This window comes from Pteropus vampyrus, unplaced genomic scaffold (assembly GCF_000151845.1).
Source record: "Pteropus vampyrus isolate Shadow unplaced genomic scaffold, Pvam_2.0 Scaffold4, whole genome shotgun sequence".
NCBI classification, from domain to species: Eukaryota; Metazoa; Chordata; class Mammalia; order Chiroptera; family Pteropodidae; genus Pteropus; species Pteropus vampyrus.
This window is the reverse complement of record NW_011888785.1, coordinates 15,702,489-15,719,157: the sequence shown is the minus strand read 5'-3', so window position 1 is coordinate 15,719,157 and position 16,669 is coordinate 15,702,489. Positions and strand designations below refer to the sequence as shown.

At 31.4% G+C, this 16,669-nt stretch overlaps 1 protein-coding gene and 1 pseudogene across 9 annotated transcripts in view; one reads left to right on the top strand and one right to left on the bottom strand.

Moving 5' to 3' along the window:
* KRIT1 (KRIT1, ankyrin repeat containing) overlaps positions 1-16,669 on the bottom strand; it is a 43,224-nt gene that overhangs the window by 10,614 nt on the left and 15,941 nt on the right. For 3 of the 9 annotated variants that reach the window (XM_023533255.1, XM_023533264.1, XM_023533284.1), the window contains 7 exons: positions 13,957-14,113; positions 13,166-13,273; positions 11,438-11,594; positions 10,550-10,701; positions 5,547-5,713; positions 4,683-4,770; positions 3,713-4,136 (listed from right to left, as the gene is read on the bottom strand). In XM_023533255.1, coding sequence (XP_023389023.1) covers positions 4,080-4,136; positions 4,683-4,770; positions 5,547-5,713; positions 10,550-10,701; positions 11,438-11,594; positions 13,166-13,273; positions 13,957-14,113 — 886 coding nt within the window. In that variant the 3' untranslated portion in view covers positions 3,713-4,079. Of the gene's footprint in view, positions 1-1,249; positions 1,256-1,452; positions 1,516-3,707; positions 4,215-4,675; positions 4,818-5,546; positions 5,714-10,549; positions 10,702-11,437; positions 11,595-13,165; positions 13,274-13,956; positions 14,114-16,669 lie in introns of those variants that run through there. The other 6 variants (XR_002781424.1, XM_023533276.1, XM_023533267.1 and 3 more) reach the window with 5 other exon arrangements.
* On the top strand, positions 99-217 carry LOC111743215 (annotated as a pseudogene).

The following is a 16,669-nucleotide window of genomic DNA, read 5'->3' as shown; positions in this document are numbered from 1 at the left end:
AGTAACTTGCATTTTCTTGCCCTAAAAATCTATTTTTGTATACACATATACAAAGCGTTCATCCTATCCTTTAAAATATGTATGTTTAGAAACATTAGGTCTATGGCCATGCTACCCTGAACATGCCCGATCCCGACTGATCTTGGAAGCTAAGTAGGGTCAGGTCTGGTTAGTACTTGGATGGGAGACCACCTAGGAAGACCAGATGCTATAGGTGTAAAAAAAAAAAAAAGAAACATTAGCTTTCTATGATTAACAGTTCTCAACATATTGACTGTAAATAAAATACTAAGGATATGCTAAAAAGATAATGGTTTAGGGCATTTTAAAATCGAGGTTCTATAAATGAAACAGTGTAATTAATTTACATGAATGTATATCATGTATAATGGGAAACTAATGACATTCTTTTTTATAGTAGAATAGCTACTGTAAAATATAACTTTATCAACAGGATATGCTAAAATAGCTATTTATCAATGTGCACACTGAAACACTGAGTCAAGATATCATAATACCTTAAAATGCCTATCTTTTTGATCAGTCATTGAAAATTTGTTTTATCAAGAGGCAGGAAATAATCCATTAATATAGCCTTAACACTGTTCAATATAAGAAACAAATACATCTGTGGTATAGCAACTCAATTATATGGAAGTCGAATTATCAATAAAAGTTCTGAGACCATAAGTTAAATATAAAAGTTTTGTTATTAAAAGACAATGTGCAGGGAAAAAGGAATTCTTGAGAAATCCACAGTAATGAAAACAGCTAGACTTGAAAAGCCAAAGAGTCCACATGGTTTTAAGAAATCTATCTGCTTCAGAAGGAAAAAGTAGCTCTCATTATGAGGTAAAACCTACAAAGGGCTTGGTGAAGGAAGCACAAGAGAAATGGCAGGGATAGTTGAGAGCAGAAAAGGGAAAACCACAGAAGTCAAAACTATATAGCTGACCAGAACAGATAGGAGAAACAGTGATGGCACAAGTGATCAAGAAGAATGACACTATGTGGGTATTTAAATAAGCAGTTTTATTTTAGAAGGCTATTATAGTCAACATAAAATGACATCAGCAAAGGGTAATCTAATGCCTGGGTGTAGCAGTGGTACTGTTAAGGTTGAAGATATATCAGCAGATACAGTTCAGTTACGTAGACTGCAATGCTTTCACTAGAGTAAAACAATGAAACACAATACAGTCTATTTACCTATTCAATAGCATCAACATTTTATGTAAGTAGAAGAGACAAGTTTCTGATGAGCATATGAAACTGGTTGAGCTATATTTGCTAATGGGCAACTTTCATCATTTCAAAAAGAAACAAAATATAGAAGGTAGAAGAAATAGGTATAAAAAAAAATCCACAGCTGTCTTCTATGGCTTTTCCTGAGAATCTCTAAAGCTATTGTGTCCCACGTAGTTTTAACTACAAATGAAGATATGTTTGCAGATGAAGATGTTGACTCTATTTAAGCAAGCTTGTCAAATTCAACCCTAGCAGATCCTGGTGAACCTAAGACAAATGAGGACAAGCTGATTGCTCCCACTTTTAATGATTAGAAAATGTATTCATCTTAGAACTTTTGTATGTGCTGTATTACTAGTGGCTTACAGAACCCAAGATAATGACATGGACAGAAAATATTGTTCCCCTTGGGTTCAATCACCTTTTTATATACCCAAGGACAGCATTTCTATTGATATTTCTGAAAATTGAACATCCTACCCTGAAAAAGCACACCATTAATAATATTATCATCCTCTGTCTGATACTATCTCACTTAACTCCCAGACCAGAATATTATTCATATTATGAAATGTTATAAGATATTGTTGAACCATTATTTGAATACTATATAAAACTTTTTACTGTTGCCTAAACTGGGAATGCTACCAAATGTCAAACAAAATAAGTTTAAAGAAAAGGCTCAGCGTTACTCCCACAGAATCACCATCCAGTTCAATGAAGAAAGATTTGTAGATACTGGTATAAAATGCTCTGAAATAGTAGAGGAAAACTTTTTTGAAGTGGTGAGGGGAATTTCTCCTTTATTTTCTTTAACAGGCTTAGTACGTACAATAGAAACAGAAAAGTGGTTACAAGCTACTAAGAACCTATTTTGTATAAGTGAAACGGTTTACATAGAAAGTAAGCAAATGACCCAAAAGCGAGCTGACATCAGAGACTTCAAAAAGTCAAGTTCCAGATCAATTACTGAAGTCAGCCCTTATTCAGCCCTACGTCCCTATATATTCTCTATCTTCATTCACAGGCCTATCTAACAGTACAGTAAGGATGATTCTGAGCTATCATCAAATGACTAAAACTATGATTAGGAGACTTTCAGAAATTATGTGATTACAGAATAAAGACTTATAAAAATGACGAAAATAAAAATTAGGCTTATGATGAAATTTCCTAATCTAAAATGTCTTTTTTAAATGCATAAACTTAGTTATTACTTTAACTGATTTGGAAAGTGGTCTGTTCTTGACAAATCTAAATGAAAATATATTTGATTTTTATTAGCTTCCTATACAAACTAGAAAGCTGTTCTTCCTATGAAATGTGTTAAGTATGTTAAAAATAATTGATAACCAACCCCATATTTTAGTGACTTTGATTAGAATAAGGAGCACAATACAGTAGCAAGCCTGATTAAAAAGCTGTGAAGCATTCTAATAGGTATTCATAATCACTTCCTCTCTTCTTCCTGCCCCCCAAAAGTTTCTTATAATTAATTCTAATTTTCAAAATGAAGCTCTTATATTAGATGTTATATTTTCCTTTTTTAATCTGTATTTTTTCATATAAATCTAATTGATTTTTACAATAGGTAGTATAATCACAATTTCATTTTTTTTTAAGTTGTAAATAGTATATAGTGAAAAGTCTCCCTCTTACTCTTACCCTCAGTTACCTGGTTCCCTTCTCTAAAGGGTTCAAGAGACTTCTTACTGCATACACAAGCAATATGTATTTATATAAATATAGTCTTCGCTTACCATTTTTTAAAAAAAATTGAGGTATAATCGACATATAACATTGTATTAATTTAAAGTGTACAACATAATGATTCAATATTTGTATATACTGCAACATGATCATCACAATAAGTCTAATTAACATCACAATAAATCTAATAAGTCTAATCTGTCACCATACAATTGCAAACATTTTTTTTCTTGTAATGAGGACTTATAAGAGCTACTTTCTTAGCAACTTTCAAATATGCAATACAGTATTATTAACTATAGTAACCATGTTGTACATTACATCCCCATGACTTATTTACAACTGGAAGTCTGCACCTTTTGACCCTCTTCACCCATTTTGCCCACCCTCCAACTCCCTTCCCCCACTGACAACTACCAATCTGTTCTATCTATGAGTTTGGGAAGTGTTTTTTTTTGTTTTTTTGTTTTTTTGGTAATATTCCACATGTAAATGAGATCAAATGCTATTTGTCTTTCACTGTCTAACCATGTCATTTAGCATAATGCCCTCAAGGTCCATCCATGTTGTTGCAAATGGCAAAATTTTATTTTTTTTGTGGCTGAAAATATTCCATTATATACAATACACATATACCACATTTTCTTTAGCACTCATCCATCAATAGACACTTAGGCTGTTTCTATATCTTGACTATTGTAAATAATGCTGCACTGAGCACGGTGGTATATATATATAAGTGTTTTCTTCTTCTTCGGATAAATACCCACTTCCTCCATTTTTATACAAAGGGTAGGATATTACATATGGTTCAGCACCTCGCTTTTTCACTAAATATATCTTGGAGATCATTCTACACAAAAATATTCTTCATTCTTTTGTATGGCTGCAAGGTATTAGCTCTCTATTGATAATGATTACATTTGCACAACCTCCTCCCCCAATCTTTTGCTATTACAAACGATACTGCAATGAATAGTCATACATGTGCCATTTCTAGATTTTTTTCATGGTACTGTTACTTTAGATATTATATAATATGACTGGTCAAAAACAGCTGAAAAGTTGAAAATCTACCTTAGTTTCCATGTTGAGGAGATGAAGTCCTTTTATATTCACTCCTACATACACAGGTATGACTTTATGATTGCTGGGGCTTGCCTTTGTAAATATCTGTCCTGTGAAAAAGCTGCTCCAATGTAGAATCACAATTGTAAGAACATGCCTGAAGGTGATGCATTTCTTACTGACACTCACTGTACTAGATCTAAATCAAATAAGTAATAAAGAGATGGGATGAGAACATACTTTGAGAATCAAACAGTCATAAGAAGTTCTAAATCAAGCTGTCCCCAAAGAAGAATAAAATCGTGTGACATCCCAAGAGCAGTTTTTTTTGAGATCTATATTAAAAAACATATATATATATCAAGGTCTAAAATATTGTCTATTCTATTAGGTTTTTATGGGCAGAGAGAGTGTATTATTTCATGATTTTTAATCTCTAGCCCTTACCACAGTATCCAGCATATAGGAGGTATTCAGCAAAAGATTCTACATTATTAAAAATAAAAATATCTTGCTAGTTTCAGTTTCAGGCATGTGAACCAGAAGACCCATTTTTAATTTCAGGACTATATATTTTATGTACTCATGTTAAAATAATACTAACAAAATTTCAAGTAGGCTATAAAATGCCTTTTTAGTTCTATTAAACAGCTTACCTTATATTCATGAAGAATTCGGTTTGTCCAGTGAGGTGCCTTACTTTTCAATTTGGTAATAGGTACAATGGATTTCAGATTTTCTTCACTGTAAGCAAATATGCCAACATCTTTTAAATAAATCATCTTCAGTAGCTGAAGTAATATAATCATTTAGACACAAATAACTTTAAGTAACTTGGTTTTTGAGCTAAAAATACATTATAAAATATCAGAGAACTCTAAAACTTCTAAGCAAAAGCCATGATCCTAACATTGCTCAATTTAGAGAAATGTTTCTTTCAATAACCACAAAATATTTTTGAAAATTGAAGACCACAATGTACAAACTTTTATATGTGCTAAAATCTCAGTGTTTCTTTCTCAACAAGAAAACACAAAACTAGTTTTTGTGGTGATATTCTTAAATGCATCCGCTTTATAACATTTTCCTACTACTTAAGTCAGGTTTTAGTGAACTTATTTAAACATATAGCAAAGAAACATAAATTTAAAAGTATAAGGATTATCAAACTATAGTCAGATATAAGGAAAACTTTGGAGAGAGTATATATAGTAAAGGATGCTTTACCATACTTTTTTCCCCTCTTATTCCATGCCTGTATTACGAGTGTCCCTCAGTACCCATGGGGGATTGATTCCAGGAACCCCAAGGATGCACAAGTCCTTAGTCAGCCCTCCACATGCATGAGTTCGATGTGTGGTTGGTTGAATTCGTGTGCAGAACCCACGGATATGAAGGGCTGACTGTATTTAATTCCAAACCAATGTGTAAATATTTCTTAAAAACATAATATTTCTAAACTTTCTTGGTTAATCAATCTTTAACATTGAACAAAACCACACATTTTATTAAATACTTACTTTAAGAAACCTTGCTTGTGTTTCTTACTCTCATAATTTCCATAAACTATTTGCAACAGTAGACTTGCCAATGTTATCAGTTTGGCATCAGGAGCTGTATAAAAGCCCTTCAGTAAATTATATCTGGCTTCATCAAAGAGAATAAGAATAGCCAGTGGGTCTTCAATCTTAAAAGAAAAGGTATAACTTCGTTATTAGGTTATGATTTTGTTACAAATGTACTTGTCACTTTCTAATATGGAAAAGCAAGAGCTACATATTTATATATAAATAAGCTGTTAATGCTTAAGAGCAGGGGTTGACAAATTTTTCTATGAAGGGCCAAATAGTAATATTTTAAGCTTTGTGAGCCATATAATCTTTTACATCTACTCAGCTACAGTAGTACAAAAGGAGCCACAGACAAAACGTCAACAAATGGATGTGGTTGTGTTCTAATTACTTTATATATGGATACTGAAATTTGAATTCATAACATTTTCATGACATGAAATGTTCTTTTGAGTTTTTTTCAACCATTAGTAGCTTGTAAAATATACAAAATATACAAAAATAGGCAGCAGGTCAGATACAGCAACAGGCCATAGTTTACTAACCTCTGATTTATGGTCCAATAAAATTTTCATTAGTTTATGGATATGGATAATTTCTAGCACATTTACTTAAATTCTTTATATTCCCCACATATTTTTCTATTATCTATGCTTCATACAAAATAGTAGTGGACTTCAAAGAAGATAAAAGGTGTGTTAATTCCCAGAAAGGTAGATGTAGTTTAAAAAGGTTTAAGACAAACGTTTTTTTAAAAAAATACTTTACACTTTCAAATAACATGAAAGGAGAGCATATGATTTTTTTTAGGTTTTAAAAACTTCAAAGTTTCACTTTATCCGATAAGATTAACAAAGATTGAAAAATGCTAGCTTACAGAACATAGTTCTATTTGGAAATAATCACCAATTATGGAGTTTCTGAATGAATACTTAAAATATTTCCAAATATAACTTACAATGATTCAAATTCCTATGGTAAAGATTATTTTTGTTAGACTAGCTAAAGTAATACTTAGAATACTCTATATAACATTAAAAAAAAACAATTTCATGGGGAAAAAATGATGGAGGGGATTGTTCTAGATTACAAGAGACTAAAGAGATGGTAAATACAAAGCATCGAACCTTGACTAGATCCTATAAATGGGAGTTATAAAAGACTTTGAAACAATTAGGGGAATTCTGAATATGGACCTGATATTGGATGTTGTTATGGAAATATTAATTTTAGTAGGTTGTAAATAGTATTATAGTACATAGGTATACTCTTGGGAAATGCATGTTGAAATATGGACGGATGAAGTGCCATAATGTCTGCAACTCTTAAATGGTTTACAAAGATGAGAAAAGATGAAGCAAATGTAGCAAAAAATCAACAATTAGTGTTTTAATAGATTGTACATAGTGTGAATTTTATAACTTTTTCAACTATCCTATAGGTTTTTAATATCTTAAAATAAAATGTTGGAAAAAAAGATTGAAAAATGCACTTTTCTAATAAAAATTGACTTAGTGAATTTGAAGAGTTTGAGTAGAGTTATAATTCCTAATAGTATGTTCAGTGAGTATTAGTTAACAATTGTTCTTCGTAACTTAAATCAGGCTATTTCATCCTAAAAGAATGATGCTAACCAATAATTGCACTTCTTCTATTTTCCAGATGGTACAAATAGCAATTCTTTAATTTCAAAATGAGTGAAATACAACTACTTTACCAGATGATCATGATATTCTGATTTACCTTCAGTACTTATTAAGTCTTGCTTCTTTCACTTGAGCCCACTATCTATTATTTATAACATAATTATGCAATTTATCATCTGAGTATTATCATCATTGCTCTTTTTCTCTAATAGCCAACTTTTAAATATTACTTAAGGTGGAGCAGGAAGATAGACTGAGTATACTTAGATTATTTGAAGATTTCATGGATCTAATATTTTTAAAACTGTGGTAAATACATATAACAAAACATTTGTCATTTTAACTATTTTAATATATAATTCAGTGGCATTAATTACATTCACAATGTTGTGCAACCATTTCCACAATTTTTTCATCACCCAAACAAAATCTGTAACCATTAAGCAGTAACTCCTTATTCTTCCCCCACCACACACCTGTGGCAACCACTAATCTAGTGTCTTTATGAATTTTCTTGTTTTAGATATTTAATGTAAGTAGAAACATATAATATTTATCTTTTTGTGACTGGTTTATTTCACTTAGCATGTATTTAAGGTCCATCATTGTTATGGCATGTATCAGAACTTTATTCCTTTTAATAGCTGAATAATATTCCATTGTACGTATATACTACATTTTGTTTATCCATTTATCTGTTGATGGACAGTTTGTTTCCACCTTTTTGGCTATTGTGAATAATGCTGCCATGAATACTGGCAAACAGGTATGTTTCTTATTTTCAGTTCTTCAGGTATATAATATAGTTAGGAGCTGGATCATATGGTAATTCTACTTAGTTTTTTGAAGAACTACTTAAATTCTTTTCCACAGTGGCTGCACCATTTTACACTCCTACCTGCAATGTACAAGGGTTCCAATTTCTCTACATCCTCACCAACACTTGTCATTTTCCTTTATAAATTTTTAATATTATAGCCATCCTAGTAGGTGTGAACTGGTGTCTCATTTATATATCTTCACTGGAGAAATGTAACTCAAGTCTTTTGCCCATTTTAATTGGGTTGACGTTTGTTACTGAGTTGTAGGAGTTCTTTTTTAAAAAATTTATTGGGGTGACACTGGTTAATAAAATTTGTTTCAAGTGTACAGTTCAATAAATCAACATCTGTATATTACATTGTGCGTTCACCACCCAAAGGAGTTCTTTATATGTTCTGTAAAGTAAGCCCTTATCAGATATATGGTTTGCAAATATTTTTCTCCCATTCTATAGGTTTTTTCACTTTCTTGATAATGTCCTTTGATTTACAATGGTTTTTCATTTTGATGAAGTTCAATTTATCTATTTTTTCTTTTGTTATTCATGTTTCAGTGTCACACATAAAAACCCATTGCCAAATTTAAGGACATGAAGATTTACCCACGTTTTCTTCTAAAAGTTTTATAGTTTAGTAAGTTTTGAAATGGGGACATGTGAATCCTCCAACTTTTTTCTTTTTCAAGACTGTTTGGGCCATTCAAGGCTCTTAGCAATTCCATACGAATTTGAAGACTGCCTTTTCCATTTCCACAAAAAAGGCTACTGGAACTTTGTCAGGGATTGCCCTGAATCAGTAGACTACTTTGCTAGTATATCATCATAACAATATTAAATCTTCTTATCCTGGGATAAGATGGGATGTTTTTCCAGTTACTTAAGTTTTCTGTAATTTGTTTATGTTTCTGTAGTTTTCATTGTACAAGTCTTACACTTCTTTTGTTAAATGTATTCCTAGGTATTTTATTCTTTTAATGCTATATAAATGGATTTCTTAATTTCCTGTTTTGGGTTATTTGTGCTGGTATACAGAAATAACTGAGTTTTGTACCCTACAACTTTGCTGAATCCATTTATTAGCTCTAATGGCTTTCTTGTGGATTCTTTGGGATCCAAAATATAGGATGATGTCATTTGTGAATACAGATAGTTTTACTTTTTCCTTTCCTATTTGAATGCCCTTTTTGGGGGGCGGAGGGAGGGCGACCAATTTCTCTGGCTAAAACGTCTAGTAATATATTACACGGCAGTGGTGAAAATAGGCAACCTTATCTTGTTCCTGATATTAAGAGGAAATCTTTCAGTCTTTCACTACTAAATACGATGTTAGCTGTCTATTTTTCTTAAACACCATTTATCACATTGATGAAGTTCCTAGTTTTCTGAGCGTTTTACCATGAAACGGCATTGGATTTTTCTCAAATGCCTTTTCTTTGTCAATTGAGATGATCATATGGCTTTTTCTTCTTTCTATTTGTGATTCTAACACATTTTAAATGAATAATCAAGATTTTAGTTTTGGGTCTATTTTATACAAATTTTTATATAACTCCCAGCATATTTGGCTGAAACAATCAAATTTATCTTTGGTTTGATAATATAAGAGGGATGATATGAGTAGTCAGGCATAAAATATTTACCAAGTTTGGACATGTCATTGAAATTTTCATGTGCTGAAATTTGCTTAGCCTTGTTTAATATTTCCTTGAATAAAGAATCAGGAAATGCATTGTATTCAGTTATTAGATCTTGGAACTCCCCCTACCACACCAATTTTCATAGCTATCACACTGTATTTAGATCATATCTAGTTTAACTTGTAATATCTCTCTTATGTTTCTTCCTTGCCCACTCATCCTTCAAATGGCATTATCTCATTTCTCCTCTAACATTTACAGTAATTCAAATCCAAACATACTTGTTTGGAATAGATCTTTTTACTAAATGTAAATTGTTTTCTCCTTTTTTACAATCTATATAGTTCTCTGCTTGGGGGTTGAAAACAACTACTGACTGACTGTTGAAAATAATTTTTCATGTCCCCTTTGCAAATATAATCTTCTCCACCTAGAATGTTTTTTTCTACTCTCCTCCCACACCAAGTATTATCTCTTTGCTCCTCTGAAATCAACACAACTGATTAGCCCTTTATTAAGTTTATCTTTGACACTATACTTCCTTTCTAACTTTTTTATTTTTTCTGTATAATCTGTCTTCTGTCTGGTTGCTAATTCTCTTTAGGATAGAGTCTCTTATTTCTTTTGTATTCTAAGACAGTGGAGGTAAAAACAGAAAAACCATCCAGGGGCTTTGTAAGTAGACTGACTCAAATTCTACCACTTATCACAGGGATGTGAGGACTGGACAATAAAACAGAAGTAAACCCTACCTGTACAGAGGAGCACAGTTTTTGCCTCTAGTGCCTACAATAAGAACTTATGAATTTTGTGCATTTAAATTACTATAAATTAGATTTCCAAGCAAACCTTTTTTTCAACTTCCAAAGGAAGTCTTACATCTCTTCTTAGGAAAAGCTGTGGTGTTTCCCTTTGGGGATCCAAATTAGTCAATTCAGCAAGTATTTCTGGCCAGTCCCGAACATGTTGCAAAGGTTTATGATAAGGTTTGAGTTGAAGGCCTGAAAAACATCTTTCCTTTTATAAATGATAATGTAAAAATAAATCAATTATATCAATACATAGAAACTTTCTTTGTATTAATCTCTCTGCACTCAAGTACTGAATACACATAAATTAAAGGTCTAACTTTAAATCAGCATTGACTCTAATCAATATAACTACCCATTTTGAAGTTAATTGCTTTTAAGAATATAAGAATTAGGAGAATTCTTAAATAAAATTTATTAAATCTATTTAAGATCCTTAATTCCATGATAGCCTATTTAATTATCATATAATCAATAGAATTTGGGTTAAAAAATACAATTAAACCATTAGATAACAAATCCCAACAACTTTGATGAAATTCCTTACGTATTTGCTATACTTTGAGAGACAAATCTATAGTGACATTAGGCTGATTTTAAACAAAAAGACCTGATAGAAAACTAATATAAAAAAATATATTTTTGTATTACTCTGAGCACTGAAAATAAAAGCAAGTTGGATAAGCACCACAATTAATGGCATTCAAATTAAATTCCATTGCCAGAGAAGAAATATTTTGGTTTCTACCACTAAAATATTGTTTGGATGAAGGGGGAGGATGGGCCCAGAGGCTTACCCTTTTTTAACCATTTGAGCACTACTAACACTGTATCATTTCAAAATTTAAAAGACAGTAATAAACTGATATTATACTGAAATTTACCAACCTACTCTCAGAAAGGTTCACACAACAAAACAATTTCTTACTGAGGTTTTCTGAACAGATCCAAATAGTGAAATATTGCTGTGTTTCTTGAGAGAGACGCATGCCTTCCATTATCTGCTGCACTGTGGTATTATTTCCATGCTTCAGCTCAACAGAACGGTATGATCCATCCATTCTATATATTCGAACTTTTTCATACTAGTACAAAGAATGATAATATATTACGCAACCTAGTTAGAAATTATACATCCCAATCCAACAAAATGCTTTAATTTCAACTTCTTCTGCTTTATTTATTATAAATCTCTAACATGGAAAATATCAGAAAAACTGCTTCAAGTGAGAATCTGTTGGCAATATTTTAAAAAATTTTACTTCCATTATTTATATTTTCTAAAGTTTTCCTCTGGATATTCCATGGTTAAATAAGTTTCAGAAACTAAGGCAAATAGCTTTTTTAAAAAAATTCAACTTCAGAGGATATTTTAAAGCTGTTAATGTATAATTAAATATCAGGGAGATACAGACTGGTTAACTAAAGTACCAGTCAAGTACCTCATGAGTCTAGTGGGCCACAAATTATACTGTAGAAATGTATACCAGCAATAATTTATCCTAAGAGGAGTCTGTGATAGAAGACTTTGTAGGTAAAAGTTATGCCATCCCAGAGAGAAATATTCTCAATACATTTTTATTGTTATAGGAAGTAATTAAAGACTTCATACAACTTCCAGGACAGTTCATTTTGGGTAAAATTACCTAATTTCTCTTATCTTACACATTGTAATAGAAAAATTATGTTAAGAAAATAAAAGTGTTTCAATTATACAATTAGAAAATAAACTGCAATGAAGTATAAGGGTGTCCAGACCACTTATCTATTTTCTTGCCTTTGTCTTATGCTCATGGAAAAATGTTTAGACAAAATGTGTATGAGCGTATGTGTAATTCTCCTTAAAGGGAGAGATCATATATTCTTTATCATTTATTACTTTTACTTTCAGCATTTCATGGTGTTAAATTAACAGAAATACTCAACAAAGACTTATTGTCAAGTTGATGGGAATGTCTGGAAAGGTTCAGACATATGGGTTATATCTGTTGGTATCAAACTTATCCTTTATATGTTGTTACAAATCCTTTTATCTGGTTTGCAAGTTTTCAGTTTTTAAATTCATCATAGGTTTATCATACTAATTTTTAGGCAATAAGTTGAGTTTTTTCTAGTTGTTAATTCTTCTCTACCTTAATGTTACTGCTAATTATTTTTACATAATTAGATGGAAAGGCCAAGTTGAACTGGCAAAACGAAGAGCTACGAAATCACCTATTTTAACCCATTTACTATCCTAAGGAGGAAATGAATCTGTAATATATAAATAACTAGCTGAAACTAAATTAATAATGTGAAATGTTAATATTTACAAATATAAAATATTGCAGAGAAGGCCTAAGTAGAAAGGTATGCTTTAATGACTAGAATGCAACTTTTAATTAGCACACCAAGCATAGAGACTATACAGGAGATTAGGTTAATTTTAAGTTATGAAAAGACTTATTTATACAAGTTTCATTTTGTTATATAAGAATAAATGTCTGAGTGTTAGGTATGATAACAAATTAAATATCTATGGAGTCTAACTATAAGGTTTTATAAAAGCAGTAAAGAAACCATCCAGCAATTCACCCTTCCACTCTTGCCATAGAGCCTCGAATTACTTATCGATTTAAGTACAATGCTTGGCTTTAACTATAAAGGTAATTCTTACTGGTTTGCTGATGGCTTCCTTCAACAATTTTGCAGTTTCTTCCCAATTATTTTGTTTGTTTTCTTCACAAATATTTAAGGGGGATCTTCCCTGTTGGTCTGTTATGTGCTAGAAATGTGGAAAAGGATAAAGAAAAAAGGCATTATAGTATTCTAAGGGAAAATATTCAATTAAAGTTTCATAAAAAACAGGCTCTTCCTAAGTATTAAGTAAATACTAACCATACTCAATATATGTTATACTTAAAATAAACATGGATTGCCAAAGATAAAGGATTCAAAGCACTAATCAGTGTGATTGTTTTTTAAAAGTTATAATTATAGCTACGACAAAGGTTTTGTTAAAACTATTATTTCTCCCTTCACAAAATATTTGTCAATATAAATTCTAGAAAGTGGGTAGAAAATGTTTTTCATTCTTAAAGATACTTTAAGGAAATATAATATAAAATATATTGAGGAAATAAAATATAAAATGAAGAGGTTAAGTTTTATGTACATTCTGGAGATGGACAGTGGTGATAATTGCACAATAAAGTGAACACACTTAATGCCACTGAACTGCACACCTAAAAATGGCTTAAATGGTAAACTTTATGTAAGGCATAATTTACTACAATAAAAAATATCTATGTACAAAAGAAAAGTTTATGAATAATATTTATTCTATATAGTAAGTGAAATTTGTTTTTATTTTTCAGCTGATCTCTCAAGTATACAATTGAATATTTTAGTGTCATAACTTATTACTCACTGTTTGAACATTAAAAAAAAACCCAGAAAATAACTTACTCTGTCAACTTCTGGATGGTTTAAGAGAATCTGTACTATTTCTGCATGTCCTCCTCCAGCAGCAAAATGAAGAGGAGAACTAAGCTGTCCATTTAAAAGGTTTGGATTGCACTTTCCTTTCTCTAACAATATGCGAGTGGCCTCAACTTTTCCATACCTTAAAAAAAAAAAAAAAAATACTAAAGTCATCGAAATGTTTTAGAACTTCGAATTTTAGATGACATCCCAAAGAAATCTAAGATTTTTCTAGGCGGAGAGCAAGGAATTAAGATATTGGTATAAATGTTTTCGGTGCCTAGGGATTTCTTATAAATTATTCTGGTTCGATTCAACAGTGTTTATTTCTGATCAAGTGGGAGAAAATACAATCTCAAACACAAGACAGCATATGATAGAGAACCACTGCACATAAAGTACGAAAATTATAAATTAGGGAGATAAAATTTTTAGTCAAAAATATGTTCAGAATCAGAAAGTAACTCATAAACTTAATGCTTTTCACAAAGGCCTGACTGTGGTTTACAATAGGCCCAAAGATGTAATTCTTTATGTAGCTGTTGTATTAGGTAATGTGTGAGACACAAAGATACATGGTCTCTGCTCTGATAAAGGTGTATATACAATGTAATCAGAGAAGTAAAAAACATAGGACAGTTATAGAATGCTCTAAAATTTAAGTAACAGTTTGAGATAACAAAATAAGATACTATGTGCTTATCAAATCAAGATAGTATATAATTAAATGCTTTAAAAAAATATCAGAAAAGGAAGATTAAAATTTCAGTCTAAAATGGTCCTGTAAAGTATTTTAACAGAAGAACAACTGAACTGGATTTTAAATAGAAAGGAACTGAAGAGATGTTGAAGAGAGGTAAAATATTTTAGGTATCACGAAAAGGAGTAAGCAAAGCAAGGACCCAGAAAAGTACAAATCATATGCCAGACATAGTGAGCTCACCTTTTGGTTATAGCCAAACATTTACATAAGGCTGCAATTTGAAGAAATGGTGGAAAAGTAATTAATTTTTTTTAAATAAATGGGTGGGAGGGGGAAAGAGGAAAGAAAATTTGCTTTTAGATATGTGCATTTGAGGAGAAAACTGTACATCTTCAGAACTGATATGATTTGCCCTCAACTTTCCTTTCTTCCTCTTCACATACCCTATAGTTTTCCTATGCCCCGAACCTACCATTTGTTCATGTGACTATTTGCTCGTGTTCTTTGCTATTCCTAAGATGTCGTTTTTCTTTCTCATTTTGTTCAGGTTAAATACTATTATTTCTCTGAAACAGTTTAAAATCTACCTCTTCCATATTCCTACTACATTTTAACATTTTACTTTTGCTTTTATTATGGGACTTATCTCATTTTGCCTATTTTCACCCTTGTTTATACATGTTTCTTCTTGATCAGCCTGGAAATTCCTTGAGGGTAGGAAGAGTAGCTTTGCATTCTCCAAACTGCCTTATGCATAAAAAATGAGTGACTAAACTGTTCAGTAGGTAACTGAAAATATCAGCCTGGTTCTTAGGAGGAAGGCAAAGGCTCAGGAGATCTATCTGAGAATACACGAATTCATCTAAGCCAAAAGAATAACTACTAAGTCTGGGAGAATGAATGAAGTCCTTCTGAGAGAAAATTTAGAGAAAGATCATCTTGGAACAATGAAATGTATCTTGAAAAACACTCTTTCAGGACAGGAAAAGATACTAAGGGAGCAATTCAAGAAGTAATAATTAAAATAATTAATATAAACATACATTTTATATGTGCTTTAAAATTTTCAAGGTACTTATATAATTACTTAATCTACACAGTAACTTACAAGGCAGGCAAAGGTATTTTTTATTGCACAAATAAGAAAAATGAAGCTTGGACCAGTGAAATAACTTGCCTAAGGTCTCATAGTTACTAGCCATAGTTAAAATTCAGTTTTCTAAATCTTAGCATAGCAGTTTCTATACTGTAACACATGCCTGGGCCAGTATTTCAATAATAATAATAATTATAATATCTTGCATTGTACTGACCTTCATTTTAGCTCCCTTATACCCTTTCAACTCCAATTTGTTCTTACAATGAAGGAGTGGTCAATGGTATTAAATATCAATGAAAGTGATTAAAAACTCAGAAAAGGTTAAGAAGGTTCATAAAGACTGAAAAGAGAAAGCAATGAGTGTGGCCTACTCACCTCTGAAATCTGGCTATGAAAGGAAGGAAAGGAACATGATAGTGGCCAGAAGAGGCAGCAGGTTCAAATTAGGTTCTTTTCAAGGAGGGAGAGAAGCACATATGTTTGAAAGTAAGAGAAAAGAAAGTACAGAATAGGAGAAAGTGAATTTAATGGGTAAAGAGAAGGATTTTTACTTATATAAACTATGATACAGGAGAGAGATAGGAATAAAAACTGATCATTAAGGTTGGGAAGGACATTTTGAATCCTTCGATTTTCTTTGAAAATATGAATATATCTATCTGATGAGAATTGAGAAAAAGTAGTGAGAATTTAAGAGCTTAAGAGTAGGAAGGTTTAGAACGACTTGTAAGGGAAGACCAAAAGGCTGACAGGATGAATGAGACAGAAAAGATAGACAATTAAGCTACAGTGAAGGTCCAAATGAAATCAAATGGAGTAATTTGTAGGAAGCCAAATCATCATAGTTCTATAACACCCTCCAGCAATGATGTCATTCAAGCCTGAAAGTACTATTA